This window comes from Rhinatrema bivittatum, chromosome 10, assembly GCF_901001135.1.
Source record: "Rhinatrema bivittatum chromosome 10, aRhiBiv1.1, whole genome shotgun sequence".
Taxonomy (NCBI): domain Eukaryota; kingdom Metazoa; phylum Chordata; class Amphibia; order Gymnophiona; family Rhinatrematidae; genus Rhinatrema; species Rhinatrema bivittatum.
In genome coordinates, this window is record NC_042624.1 from 26,404,633 (window position 1) to 26,418,764 (window position 14,132).

The following is a 14,132-nucleotide window of genomic DNA, read 5'->3' on the forward strand; positions in this document are numbered from 1 at the left end:
CTCTAGCAGATGGTTGACGTGCATCCTGTGATATGGATTAAGGCTCAATTAGGCCAGATGGAAAGGAACCTTTGTTAGAGGCATCTCATATGGTGATAGGCCGTGCCTCCCTTCCCCAGTTGAGGTTAGCTTTAATGGAAAGAATAGCAGCTTCTGAGGCAAAAGGTCTTTTTACTTTCTCCTTCAGTGGTACGGCAGCCAGGCAGAGCATGGTCAGATAACCAGAAATTCAGGGTCCCCCCCAATATCCTTGGTAGCCTAGATCAAAGAGTTACATATCCACATTTATCAGTACAGTCATATTTCGAATACAGCTGGCAGAAGACCTTTAAAGGACCAAGGGGTGTAAGTAACTTGCAAATGTGGAACATAGAGAAGTACAGAACCGAACAATAAATTCTCACTCTTTGCTAGCTATATCTGCTAATGTATGTTTGTGTGTGTGTGCACACACATCTATGCCCTGAATGTTAGAAACTTAAGGTAAAAGGGTTCCTTTTACCTTATCTTAAAAAATTGCTTATGTCCACAATCTGATGAAAGTACAGGTGCATCAACCTAATTGTATGACATGATGACTTTGTATTGCGTATCTCCTTCACAAACTAAGGACCGAATTACTAACCTTTTTTCCCCATTAATACAGAATAAGTAGTACAGGGGTAGCCAACCTGTGGCTTATGAGCCACATGTGGATCTTTCATGTGCAAAATGTCCCTTGTCCTCCTGGTCAGATGGCAACTGAGAAATACTGCAGAGTAAAGATAGGCCAGGACTGGAGCAGGAAGCACACAATAGAACAGAGCAGAAAAGAGCCATTCTGCTCCCTGCTCCAGCCCTTTCCTCCTGACCACATAGTGCTGCTAGTTGCTGCAGAAAATGAAGGGGGAGGGTTGGAGCAAGGATTAGAGGTTTATCTCTCCTTATTCCTGTTCTTCTCCTCCCCCTTGTCCTCCATCAGCAGCAGTGGAAGACCAGGAAAGGGTGAGGTTGGAGCTGACAAGACAGCAAAGAGCAGCCAGCTCCCTACTCCAGGCCTCCCCATCCTATCCAGCTCCCACCCTACTTGATACCTGCTGTCTGGAATTCAGCTAACAGCAGAGGGGGAGGAAAGAGTCACCCAGAGCTCCAGGCAGGTTAGAATGTGTTGTGGCAAGGGAAAGGGGGTGAATGTAGTTGATAAATATTTAGTTGGGGTGTTGGTGCATGAAGCGAATGGGAGAGGTGAAGGCTGTGAATGCTTGAAATAAAATCATATGTATTAATTTCCCACTGTGAATAGAACAAGTACTATTTTTTAGCAACCTTCGTATGGCACTAGCTTCCCGATGAGTGTATCGGGTAACCTGCCAGAGCCACGTGAGCTTCTGAGTGCAGTATGGTTTAATCATTGGTTGCTGCAAGTTAGTAAGATACTTAACTTAAGGGTTGCTGTAAGAAGCCGCGGCAAGTACTTGGGGTTTTAAAGTGCTTGCCTTCTGCGGGGATGTGCTGTAGTTTTAAAGAGAAGGTCCCTTTCAGGTACGTGGATGAGTGCCCCAGCCGGGGCTGCAGATTGAACATCCTGCAGTGGGGTCCCTTTCACGTCCTCTTTCGCCGCTCGCTGTCTGCAGGGTTTTGGAACTGTGTTCTTCTTCAGGGGTGCAGCAAGCAACTTGATGTTTGACATCAGCGCAAGAAAGAGTAATCTTCCCGTCCAAACGGGGATCACTACAGCGTCTGACGTCAGGCACCCCTGAAGAAGAACGCAGTTCCGAAACCCTGCAGACAGCGAGCGGCGAAAGAGGACGTGAAAGGGACCCCACTGCAGGATGTTCAATCTGCAGCCCCGGCTGGGGCACTCATCCACGTACCTGAAAGGGACCTTCTCTTTAAAACTACAGCACATCCCCGCAGAAGGCAAGCACTTTAAAACCCCAAGTACTTGCCGTGGCTTCTTACAGCAACCCTTAAGTTAAGTATCTTACTAACTTGCAGCAACCAATGATTAAACCATACTGCACTCAGAAGCTCATGTGGCTCTGGCAGGTTACCCGATACACTCATCGGGAAGCTAGTGCCATACGAAGGTTGCTAAAAAATAGTACTTGTTCTATTCACAGTTGGAAATTAATATATATGTGTTATTGGTAGTTTTTCCCGCCAAAAGAGGTTTTGGTTATATATTTAGTATTGAAACAAAATCATGACATGGCATAATGGAAAAGTCAACATGGTTTTTGCAAGCGAAAGTCATCTTACCAATCATTTTTTGGAGGTTTAAATTGACATGTAGATGAAGATGAACAGGTTAATAATGGTGTATTTGAATTTTCAAATTGCATTTGACAAAGTCCTCCGTGAGAGTGACTCCTCAGGATGTTGCAAAGTTATGGGTTAGGAGGCAGGGTTCTATTGTGGATTGGTAACTGGTTAAAAGGCCGAAAACAGATGGTAGGACTAAATGGTCAGTTTTCCAAGTAGAGAAAGGTAGTCAGTGGAGTACCACAGGGATTTGAACAGGATGAGGCAGAGGTAGTGGTAGATTGTAGGTGTGAGAGCCATAGGCAGTGAAAGTGGAAAGAAGGATGAAAGAGAGCCAAAGTTGATGAAAAAGCAGACAGAGGTTGATGTGGGAAGGGGGTGGTGAAGAATGAAAGCCAGAGGTATGATGAGAATGGAGGCATGAGAGAGCCAGAGATTGTGATTGGGAGGGGGAAGGGTTTGAGAGAGAAAGAGATGGGGGAAATTGAAATATGTGGTAAATGTCTGGAATTGACTTGCAAAGGAGCGAATGTTAGGGGAGAAGGGGGTGTATGAGAGCCAGAAGGGGTTTATAGCGGAGGGTTATATGAGATGGCCAAAGATGGCACTGGAGGGGAGGGGTCGCAAAGAGATACTGGTGCTGGTCAGAGGGTGAGAAGAGAGGGGGGAGGGCAAGGAGGTGCAAGGGATGGTGTGGAAGATGGGACCGCTGAGCCCCTGTCTTTCTTGTGGGGTTTGGGGAATGTTATGCTGGGGCAGCAGAAAGAGAGACTGGTAGGAACAGGGTGGGGGACAGAGAGACTGAAGGGACGAGAGAGAGCGAGGCAGACACTGGTCAGTGTATGAATGCACAGAGAGGGGAAACAAGTGTGAGAATTGAGAGAGATACTGATTGGGGACAGGTTTGGGAAATTGAGAAACTGGTGGAGGACTGAGACTGATCAGGGCAGGTTGGGGGAATTGAGAGAAGAGACTGGTAGGGAGAATTGAGTGAGAGCTTGTAAGCACAGGGTGGAGGGCTTCAAAAATACTGGTGAGGGAAGGGTGGGAAATTTGAAAGAGAAACTAATGGGGATAGGGTGGAAAGACAAAAAAGATACTGGGGGTATGGCGGGGACTCCCCTATACCCCTTCTATTTTGAAATCATGAGGCTCTTTAGTACTTTGCATTCTGATTCCTTGGCTCTTGGTGTATGAAAGGTTGGCTACCCCTGCTTTAGTAAATCGGACCCGAAGTTGGTTAAACCTGCATGTACTTTTGTGACTGCCAAGTTTTACTAACCTCTTCCAGCTGGCGTTTTTGGAGGACTCTTATCTTGCAACCATAGCTATTTAAAGCGAGCAATACTAAAGTTGGGTTTTCCTCGTGTGTAGACAGATGGACTCAGGACTATTGGGTTGTGCTCCCATGCAGCAGATGGAGACGGAGTCAGGTTTCAAACCTGATGTCACCCTAGATCAGTGGTTCCCTGCCCTGTCCTGGGGGCCCCCCCCAGCCAGTCGGGTTTTCAGGATATCCACATTGGGGGGGCCCCCAGGACAGGGTTGGGACCCCCTGCAGTGACAGCCTTTCAGTATTTCTGTCTCCAGCAGATGTAGACATGCTTTCCCTATGGAGATTGCTGTACCTTTTGGAAGAAGAAATTCTACTTTAAAATTTAAGAAAAGATTGTGCCCTGCTCTCCTGTGGAGATACCTAAAGGTCCGCCCCCCCCCCCTGTTGAAAATTCCTGAGGTGATTTCAGATATCCCTCACAGGTGTGCCTTGGTTCGATAACCGGTTCCCAGCTTGCACTTTGCTGCTCAAACAGCTGAAAGGCTGCAGGTGCAGGAAACTGAGTGCAGCAGTGACAGCCAAAGCCCTGTCCCCCGGCAGCCAGAGACTGTCTCTATATTCAGCCGCTAAACGCTGAGCCCAGGTAAGCTTTAAAAAAAAAAAAAAAAAAGGGAAGACTTACTTTCAGAGAAGAAGGATTTTGTAAGACTTCCTCTGGTCTCCTTGCTCGGCTTGCCATACCAGTGTTGTTCCCGCTGGGGCATAGGGAAGTGGGCTTCTGAGTGGGTTGAGCGGCCTCACGGTGAGCTAGGCCTCGCTTTAAGCTTAAGTCTGCACACCGCGTGGTAGGCCAAGGCGGTGCCATCTTGCACGCATCTTTGTTAGTCTTGTATTGCTCCACCGTAAGACGTCGGTACACTCAGTGTTTCGGCTCTAAGTATAATGTGCACGTACTTACGCACACAATAAAGTAAGCACAGGATACAGAAAAGGCTGGACACACGGGCAGTGTGTGCGCTCTCCGCGTCTTGCCTAGGCGCTCAAAATTTGTGCGCATAAATTTTTGAGCCAATCAAAAACAGTTACCTCTGCCAGTGGCACCGGCAGCCAAGAAACATAAGCACCTTGCTGTCTTCGTTGCTTGTCATATTAGGGCTGCTCAGCCTGACCTGGATTCCAACTTGTCAGCAGTATGAGGAAGCCCGAGGAGAGTTGGCTTCCTCGGACTTTGCTAATCCAGGCTCTTCCCATTCAGGTGATGGGTTGGTCTCAGCCTTAACTGGAAGTACGCCGGTTCTGAGTGCACCCTTGACTGTGTCATCCATGGGAGAGAGAAATTCAACTGGACCCACCCCCAGTGCCTCCTGGGCTAGGCATGCATCTGGCTGCCTTTCCCTGGGTGTTTTTCCAGAGGCTACATGCCTTCATATAGGCACAGTCTACTGCCTCATTTGCCCCTGTCCGGACAGAACTTCAGCCGGTGACCCCTCCCTCTCCCATTCCTACTGGCAGGACCCCAAGATATAAGAACATGCCATACTGGGTCAGACCAAGGGTCCATCAAGCCCAGCATCCTGTTTCCAACAGTGGCCAATCCAGGCCATAAGAACCTGGCAAGTACCCAAAACTGTCTATTCCATGGTACCATTGCTAATGGCAGTGGCTGTTCTCTAAGTGAACTTAATAGAAGGTAATGGACTTTTCCGCCAAGAACTTATCCAATCCTTTTTTAAACACAGCTACACTAATTGCACTAACCACATCCCCTGGCAACAAATTCCAGAGTTTAATTGTGCGTTGAGTGAAAAAGAACTTTCTCCGATTTGTTTAAAATGTGCCACATGCTAACTTCATGGAGTACCCCCTAGTCCTTCTGTTACCCAAAAGAGTAAATAACCGATTCACATTTACCCGTCCTAGACCTCTTATGATTTTAAACACTTCTATCATATACCCCCTCAGCCGCCTCTTCTCCAAGCTGAACAGTCCTAACCTCTTTAGTCTTTCCTCATAGGGGAGCTGTTCCATCCCCTTTATCATTTTGGTCGCCCTTCTCTGTACCTTCTCCATCGCAACTATATCTCTTGAGATGCGGCGACCAGAATTGTACACAGTATTCAAGGTGCGGTCTCACCATAGAGCGATACAGAAGCGTTATGATATTTTCCGTTTTATTCACCATTCCCAACCTAATAATTCCCAACATTCTGTTTGCTTTTTTGACTGCCGCAGCCCACTGAACCTAGATCTTTCTTGGGTGGTAGCTCCTAATATGGAACCTAACATTGTGTAGCTATAGCATGGGTTATTTTTCCCTATGTGCATCACCTTGCACTTATCCACATTAAATTTCATCTGCCATTTTGATGCCCAATTTTCCAGTCTCACAAGGTCTTCCTGCAGTTTATCACAATCTGCTTGTGATTTAACTACTTTGAATACCTCACTCATCGTATTCCTTTCCAGATTATTTATAAATATATTGAAAAGTATGGGTCCCAATACAGAACCCTGAGGCACTCCACTGCCCACTCCCTTCCACTGAGAAAATTGTCCATTTAATACTACTGTTTCCTGTTTTTTAGCCAGTTTGTAATCCATGAAAGGACATTGCCTTACCAAGGTTATCCCTGGCAGGGACCGGATGGCACTGACAAAGAGGAGGACCCAAATTCCTTGGAAGATGGGGAAATCCCCCCTGGGTTAGAATCGTATTGGACCATGTTACGATTCTTTCATAGATATGAATTGCCTGCCCTAGTTTCCCAGACCCTGAAGATGCTCTGAGTTCCTGAGGCGGATTCTATGATGGAACCAAAGAAGAATCCCATTCTGATTTCCCTGCGAAAAGCCTTTTGCTTCTTTCCAGTAATAGATGCCTTCCAGAAGTTGATTGACCTGGAATGGGATGCCCCAGAAGCAAGTTTTAAAGGGTGCCAAGCGGAAGCTCTGTACTCTCTAGACCCAGCAGTAAGAGAACGTTTGTTTTTCCTTAAAGTGGATGCACTGGTCTGTGCCATCTCTAAGCGAACTATCCCAGTGGAAGGAGGAGCGACCTCAAAGGATGTGCATGATAAGCAGATGGAGTTTATCCTTAAACAAGCCTTTGACACTGTAGCAATGACCTTATAGATCGCTTCTTGTTGTGCTTTGGTGGCTCATTCGTGTCTATTTCTCTCTCAGGAGGTTGATGACGGGTGAATTCCAGAGTAGTTATGGAACCTGCTGCCACCATTTTAGCAGTTGCTGGCTCTGATTTAGTCCGTACTTCGTCCAGAGGACTGGATTCAGTGGTGGTGGCCAGACAGCTATAACTGCGAAACTGGTCAGCTGACGCAACCTCCAAAGCTAATCTTAAAAAGATGCCCTTTAAAGGATCACTCCTATTCGGGAGAGAGTTGAAAAAGCTGGCCAGTTAATGGGGTAGATCTCCAGTTCCCTAGTTACTGGATAAGAGGAAACAACAAAGCACCCCTTGCCTAAGAAGGGTTGTCCTATGGGCTCCCAGCGTTTTCACCCCTACAGAAATGTGACATTTCGGAGGTCTCAACCCCTTGGGGGGTCTCAGTCCTTTTGTACCCGTCAGGTTCAGGTCAAGGCTCGTCCCAAAACCCACAATGAAATTTTACCAACCCACCTTTGGGACGAGGAGATAGGGGCTCACCTGTCTCTTTTATCAACGGTGGGTCGAGTTTAATTTGGATAAATGGGTACTGGAAGTCTTATGAGAAGGATATGCACTGGAATTCCACAGCACTCCTTGGGATGTATTCATGATATCTCCTTGCAACTCCCAGCAGAAGAAGCAGGCAGTGGAGATTACACTTCTAAGACCCCTTAGGATGAGGGCTGTGATCCCAGTTCCTAGGTCCCAGTGAAATACGGGGTGGTGGTCCATTTATTTTGTCGTCCCCAAGAAAAGGTTCCTTTCACCCCATCCTGGACCTCGAGCATCAGCCGTCAGTTGGGAGTAACTTTTTCGCATGGAGACCTTATGCTCTGTGATAAAGGCCGTTCAACCAGAAGAGTTCCTAACTTCCCTGGACCTATCCAAGGCCTACCTACATATTCCAATCTGACTGGAGCAGTTTCCTATGCTTTCTGGTGCTGGGTCAACATCATCAGTTTCAGGCGCTGCCCTTTGGTTTAGCCACCGCCCCCAGAACTTTTTCCAAGATTATGGTGGTCATGGCGGCAGCGTTGAGAAAAGATACTTAGATTGGCTGATCTGAGCCAAGTCTGTCAAAGAGAGCCTCCTGGTGTCCAACAGGGTGATTTCCTTGTTACAGGAGCTCGGTTGGGTAGTAAACCTGGCCAAGAGCAGCCTCAAGCCTTCCCAAACCTTGGAGTATCTGGGGAGTTCAGTCGACACCAGGCGGGGCAAGGTCTTTCTTTCATCCACACGGATACAGAAGTTGATGTACCAGGTCCGATAGCTCCACACTGGGTGTACAGTGTTCACCAACTATCTCCAAGTTCTTGTTTTGATGGCGGCAACCCTGGAAGTAGTGACGTGGGCAAGGGCTCACATGCATCCAGTTCAACACTCATTGCTATCACGGTGGAACCCACAGTCTCAAGACTATTCAGTTTGTCTCCACTGACCGAGGGGAGTCTGTTCTCACCTTCAGTGGTGGTTACAGGAAGTTCATCTCAGAGTAGTGTCCCTGTCCTCCCTGAACTGGCTGGTTCTCACGACAGACACGAATCTCCGGGGCTGGGGAGCTCACTGTCAGGAACTGATGGCCCTGGGACGTTGGACACAAGAAGAGGCCATCTGGAACATAAATTGCCTGGAAGCCCGGGCAGTCAGATTGTGTGTTTATGGATCAGCCACAGACTCCAGGGCCAGGCAATCTGCGTGATATCTGACAACGCCACGACTATGGCCTACATCAACCGCCAAGGAGGAACCAAGAGCCAGCAAGTGTCACAGGAAATAGACCTCCTTATGGAGTGGGCGGAAGTACATCTACAGATGATCTCAGCCTCCCACATTTCAGGAAAAGACAATGTCAGAGCAGACTTTTTCTAAGCAGGGAGAGTCTAGATCCAGGAGAGTAGGGGGGTGTTGGTCAAAGTATTTCAACTAATAGATTGTTGGGGCCTTCAGTCAATCGACCTGCTGGCGCATCCCACAAGGCGAAGGTTCCTCAATTCTTCAGTCGTAGAAGAGAACCGTGGTACCTGGGAATAGACTCTCTCATTCAGATCTGGCCAGAGGACAAGTTGCTATACACCTTCCCTCCATGGACCCTGCTGGGCAGGGTCATTCGAAGAATCGAACGCCACAGGGGACTAATCCTACTAGTAGCTCCAGATTGTGGCCCAGGTGTTGTGGTATGCGGACATGTGGAGACTCTTGGTGGAGAACCTTCTGCACCTTCCACCGCAAAGGGGCCTTTTACAGGAGGGACCGGTTCTTCATGAGTTCTGTCTTACGGTCTGGATCTTGAGAGGGCTCGCCTGATGAAGCGGGGAAATTCTGCGGTGGTAATTGTCACCTTACTCCGCGCTCGGAAGTTCTCCACATTCCTAGCATATGTGCGGGTCTGGAGAGTATTTGAGGCCTGGTGCGAGGAATGTGGTTTCCTCCCTCGGGCGGTCAAAATCCCACTTATTCTGGAATTTTTGCAGGATGGCTTGAATAAAGGTTTGGCCCTTAACTCCTTGAAGGTGCAGGTAGTGGCTCTCTCCTGTTTTAGGGATGAGGTGAACTGGGTTTCCCTGTCAGCTCATCCAGACATGGCTCGTTTTCTGAAGGGAGTGAAGCACCTTCGGCCTTCCTTGTGGTTGCCGGTCCCCTTGTAGAATCTTAATTTAGATCTGGAATTTGTGGCAGGTCCTTCCTTTCAACCTCTGCACAGTCTTTCTTTATTGACTTTGAAAATGGTGTTCCTGGTGGCTATATGTTCAGCACTTCTCATTTCTGAACTGCAGCATTGTCGTGCCGGGAGCTGTTCCTGGGTTTGACTTCAGGGGCGTTACAGCTACTTACTGTTCCATCCTTCTTGCCCAAGGTAGTCTTGGAGTTTCATTTGAATCAGTCCATTTTGTTGCCATCCCTAGCTCAAGGACGCGGAGGAATATTGTCTCCTCTGTCATTTGGATGTCAAGAGACTTCTAGTGCGGTATCTGGAAGTCTCAGACCTGGTCTGAAAGACAGACCGCATGTTTTGTCCTTCACGGAGGAAGGAAGCAGGGCAAACCAGCTTTGCAGGCTACAATAGCTCACTAGATTAAGGAGGTGGTCACGGGAGCCTATGTGGAGGCTGGAAAGCCATTACCTTCTCAGATTAGTGCTCTTTCCACGTGGGCTCAGGCAGTCTCATGGGCAGAGGTCAGACTGCTGTCTCCCAGTCGATATCTGCCAGGCGGCGACGTGGTCCTCCTTGCACACCTCCTCTAGGTTTTACTGCTTGGATGTACAGGCCCGAGAGGACAATACCTTTGCATGGGCAGTGTTGACCAGACTGTGGGCAGCCTCCCACCCTGTTCAGGTGTAGCTCTTGTACACCCTTTGGTCCTGAGTCCATCTGGTTACACTTAGGAAATGGAGAAATTACTTACCTGATAATTTTGTTTTCTCTAGTGTAGACAGATGGACTCAGCATCCCGCCCTCGGCTGCCCAAGATCTTCACCACAGGTCCTCCATGGAACGGGCCTCAAATCTAAGGGTAAGTGTTCATCCATTCCCTAGATTAAGATATCCATATTCTTACTGGATTTCAGTGTTTATGGTTGGTTGGTATGATTATGGTATGGATGATACGATTATGTTTTTTAATCATATTTTCAATTAAGTCCTTTCATTAGTATGTCCACAATGGCTTTTGAAGAGAATACTGGAGAGCTGAGGTCACTGCAGGGGTATATGTATGACGTCAGCTTTGCAATCTGTCTCCATCTACTGACAGGGGAGCATAACCCATTGGTCCTGAGTCCATCTATCTACACTAAAGAAAACAGTTATCAGGTAAGTAATTTCTCCACTACTTCTTATATAGTACAGAGTTGTAGTGACTATTAGTTTATCTGGAGAAGGAATATGATCTGAAATGCTCAGGTAAACGGGTTCTCAACCCAGTCCTTGGGACAAACAGTCACGTTTTCAGGATATTTACAGTGAATATGCATGAGATTTGCATATATTTCCATTGTATGCAGATCTACCTCATACATATTCAGTGTGAATATCTTGAAAACTTAACTGGCTAAGTGTGTCCTGAGGACTGGGTTGAGAGCCATTAATGCAGAGGATTTCTAGAAAATGTTTTCTCATGAGTAATGTTTCTCTAATTCATAGCTTGGCCAATTATGAGGTTTAAAGGCCTTTCCCTTACTCCTGATCAGTGTTCGGTATGAGCACTACATTTAGGTAATAGGCAACCATTATGCTTTTTTTTTTTAAGTTTGTTTTATTTTTTGCAAAAGGCATTGCCATGGGCTTAGCATATAATTTGTAATCTATGCAGTACCTGGCCATGTAGCCCTGACCTCCCCAGATTTGCATAATCTGCCAGCTACCTCTTTTTTTTTTTTTTTTTTTTATATCCCTGCTTGAGGGAAACACTGAGGGGGATGGTGGTGAGCTTTGCTTTTTTTTTTTTTTTTATATGGTTCATATGATGTAGGCCCTTTGAAGACCAGACAGCAGGTATGAGTGGTATTGATCCCACGAGCAGCAACATCATACATCACCACCATCTTCATCAGCCTCAGCAGTACATGGAAGAGACTGGTGGCAGTTTCACAGCACAGAAGAGCTCAAGGGAAGCTTCTGGCAAGAAGAAAGAAGAGCCTAAGGCAGTGCCAAAGAAGCCGAAGGAGAAGGTTGATGCCATTTCACAGTTTGATCTCAACAACTATGCAAGTATGTCCTTCTGATCACTAGAAACTTAAGGGGATGTAAGATAAAGGGGTTACTTTTGTGCATACCTTATAAAATTGCATACATTCAGAATAAGGGGAAGGTGTAGGTGCTTCAACATAATCAAGAAATGTGGTTATGTGGAGGAAGTCGGCCATGAGTGTAGTAGATTATATTTCATTGTGTATCTGACCACCAGCATTGGTGGTAAGCATTCAGTGTTCCCTTTTGTTTTTTATACTGAATTGCTAATCCTATGCCATATGGATGGGGTAGGGGAACCCTTACTGGCTTGAATATCTCATACACACAGATCAGTCTGAGAAGAGCCAGGATTCTCTGAAGGCTAAGCAGTTTACCAGTCATACACATGCAGGTCACATGACTGCATTTGACATCAAATGGTCAGGTTCTTCTGGAAAAATGGAAAAGGTCTAAAGACCTTTCACTGTCCATGCTGCTGTAGTTCTTTGGCTCACCTTAATTTTTGTCCACCAAGAACATACATTTTTCCAGTGGCTCTGCAAAGCTCAAACCTTTATTTCCCAGGCCCCCTAAATCACTCTAGATAGATTTCTTAAAAGTATTTTCCTTTTCCTTCTTTCTTTTGAGCACATCTTTATTTTTTTTCCCTTCAGTTATACCCTAGCAATCCAACTATCCAAATGGTTTCATCTCTTCACAGTCATTTAGAAGAGTACTTGATTTTTCCACGTTAAAAACATCCTCTATGTTAAAGAAGCAGATCAGTGACTTCAAATTCTATCCCATGTATGCACAGATGTCCATCACTAATTGTCTGAGACAATTCACTTTTATGCAGGTCCCGCAGACTGTTGTTCAGAATGGTTTGGGCCCAGAATGTGAGGTTTCTTGCCTGGCTTGCAAGAGAACAAAGCAGGCATTGAAGGTTGAGCATGAGGACCAAGAAGCTGTAATACCAATGTGAGGGATAGGCCACACCCAATAGATCCTCAGCTTTTTTGAGGCCTCTGTCAGACAACAGGTCCAGCAGTTGAGGGAAATCACTCTGCCTGAGCAATGACAAAGGCTGTGTCAGCATTTGAGCACAAAACCAGAGAACCAGAATTGAATAGAGGATCTAAACCATCAACATGACTTGAAATAGCAAGGAGGTTGAGGAGATTCTGCACCATCCAAAGCTGCCACTTGTGGTGAATGAGCTCTGCCTCCAGACTCAGATGCTGCTGTATTGATCTCTACAGTTCCAGTCCAGTGCCATCAACATCAAACTCCGGAAAGATGTGGAGGATATACACTCTGCTGTGAGGCCAACTTCTCTGTTGTGTTTGATGCTTTTTTTTTTTTTTTTTTTTTTTTTGCAGAGTTGGATAGGATTCTCCATAAACAAGCAGGATGAATCGGCCACAGAAGTGGTAAAGGGGTGATGTCATCTGATGGCACTAATATGGAAAAAAGCTCTGTTGGAGCTCAGAAAAACCAATTAGTGCATTGAGCAATCTTCCTCTTGGCACCTCCCCTTCAATGCTGAGTGTGTCAGCAGAGGCAGGTTTGGTATTCTGAGCCTGTCTCAGTGCCAGTCTGTGCTGAGTTGAAGTTGAATATGTTTGGAGCAAAAGGTCTCCTGCACCTCAACATTGCTTGACCCCCAATGGCCAGTCTCAAGTTTTAGGTCTCAGAGATCTTTGGTTCTGGTGTCAGTGTGTTTCCAGGCTATTTAGTTAATCTTTTCTGAGTCAGTTTAAAGAGTCCTGGGGCCCAAATATCTCACAAGTACTTTCTGAAGGAGGATACTCTACTGGCCTCCCATCAGATGCCCATGAATTGGCATCTGAAGAGCTTTCCTTTCCTCATTTTATCTAGAGGATTGCTAAGGCCCTTCTCTTTTTCAGATTGTTATGCACAGGTTGCACCTCTTCTTGGTCTCCAGGTACCTAGATGCCCCTAAAGATTATGGGTACTGCCCTTTCACATACCCCATTTCCATTGGTAAGAAGGTAAATAATGAAGTATATTCAGGCAGCTGAAAGATTTGACAAGCCCCAGTTTCTGCACCAGAGCATGGTGGTTGAATACTCCCTTGAAAAAGGGACAAAGTCTAGAACCTATGCCTAGGTAACACATAAGCTTAATTTCTCCAACTCCTGTCTTTTTTAGGAAGGCACATTATTAGAACACTATGCTCCAGTACCATGTTGCTGCTTACCAAGATTACACTTTGCGATACTATTTTATAATCTAATAATTTACCCAGTTTCTGCCTTGAGGAACAACAGGTAAAGTATCATCACCTGACAGAATCTGGTGAGGAGTATGAAAAACATTTGGTTCATACAGTCTACAATGCTTTTTTAAATTGTATTCTCCTGTGTCTGGAAACTTTCAAGGCATGGAACTGGGCCATCTTTCATGGGATGACCCTAAGAGCTATGTACCTGGCAAGGAAAAGACAACATCATAGCAGACATTGTCACCCATGAGTGCTGCATACATCAGGATGTAGCAAACAATCTCCAGCGAATGGGGAACAAATAAGGTTTGATTGTGACAGCCCTGAGCAGAAGGGTACCAGTCTCCTGTTCAAGAGATTAAAGACAAACTAGTGACAGATGCCTTCTCCCTTCCCTTTATTGGCGTTTGGATTTTTCTGTATGCTTATACTCCCATACCTCTGTTGACCAAAGCTTTGATGAAACTTGGGATTGGGAAACCATCATCCACATAGTTCTCTTCTGGCCAAGACACATTTGATTTCAGGA

The 14,132-nt window shown here is 46.2% G+C and overlaps 1 protein-coding gene across 8 annotated transcripts in view; it reads left to right on the top strand.

The window, feature by feature from the left end:
• Positions 1 to 14,132, top strand: part of PRRC2C (proline rich coiled-coil 2C) — a 419,385-nt gene that overhangs the window by 229,487 nt on the left and 175,766 nt on the right. For all 8 annotated transcript variants that reach the window (XM_029618671.1, XM_029618666.1, XM_029618669.1 and 5 more), the window contains one exon: positions 11,156 to 11,394. In XM_029618671.1, the coding sequence (XP_029474531.1) occupies positions 11,156 to 11,394 (239 nt within the window). The remainder of the gene's footprint in view (positions 1 to 11,155; positions 11,395 to 14,132) is intronic.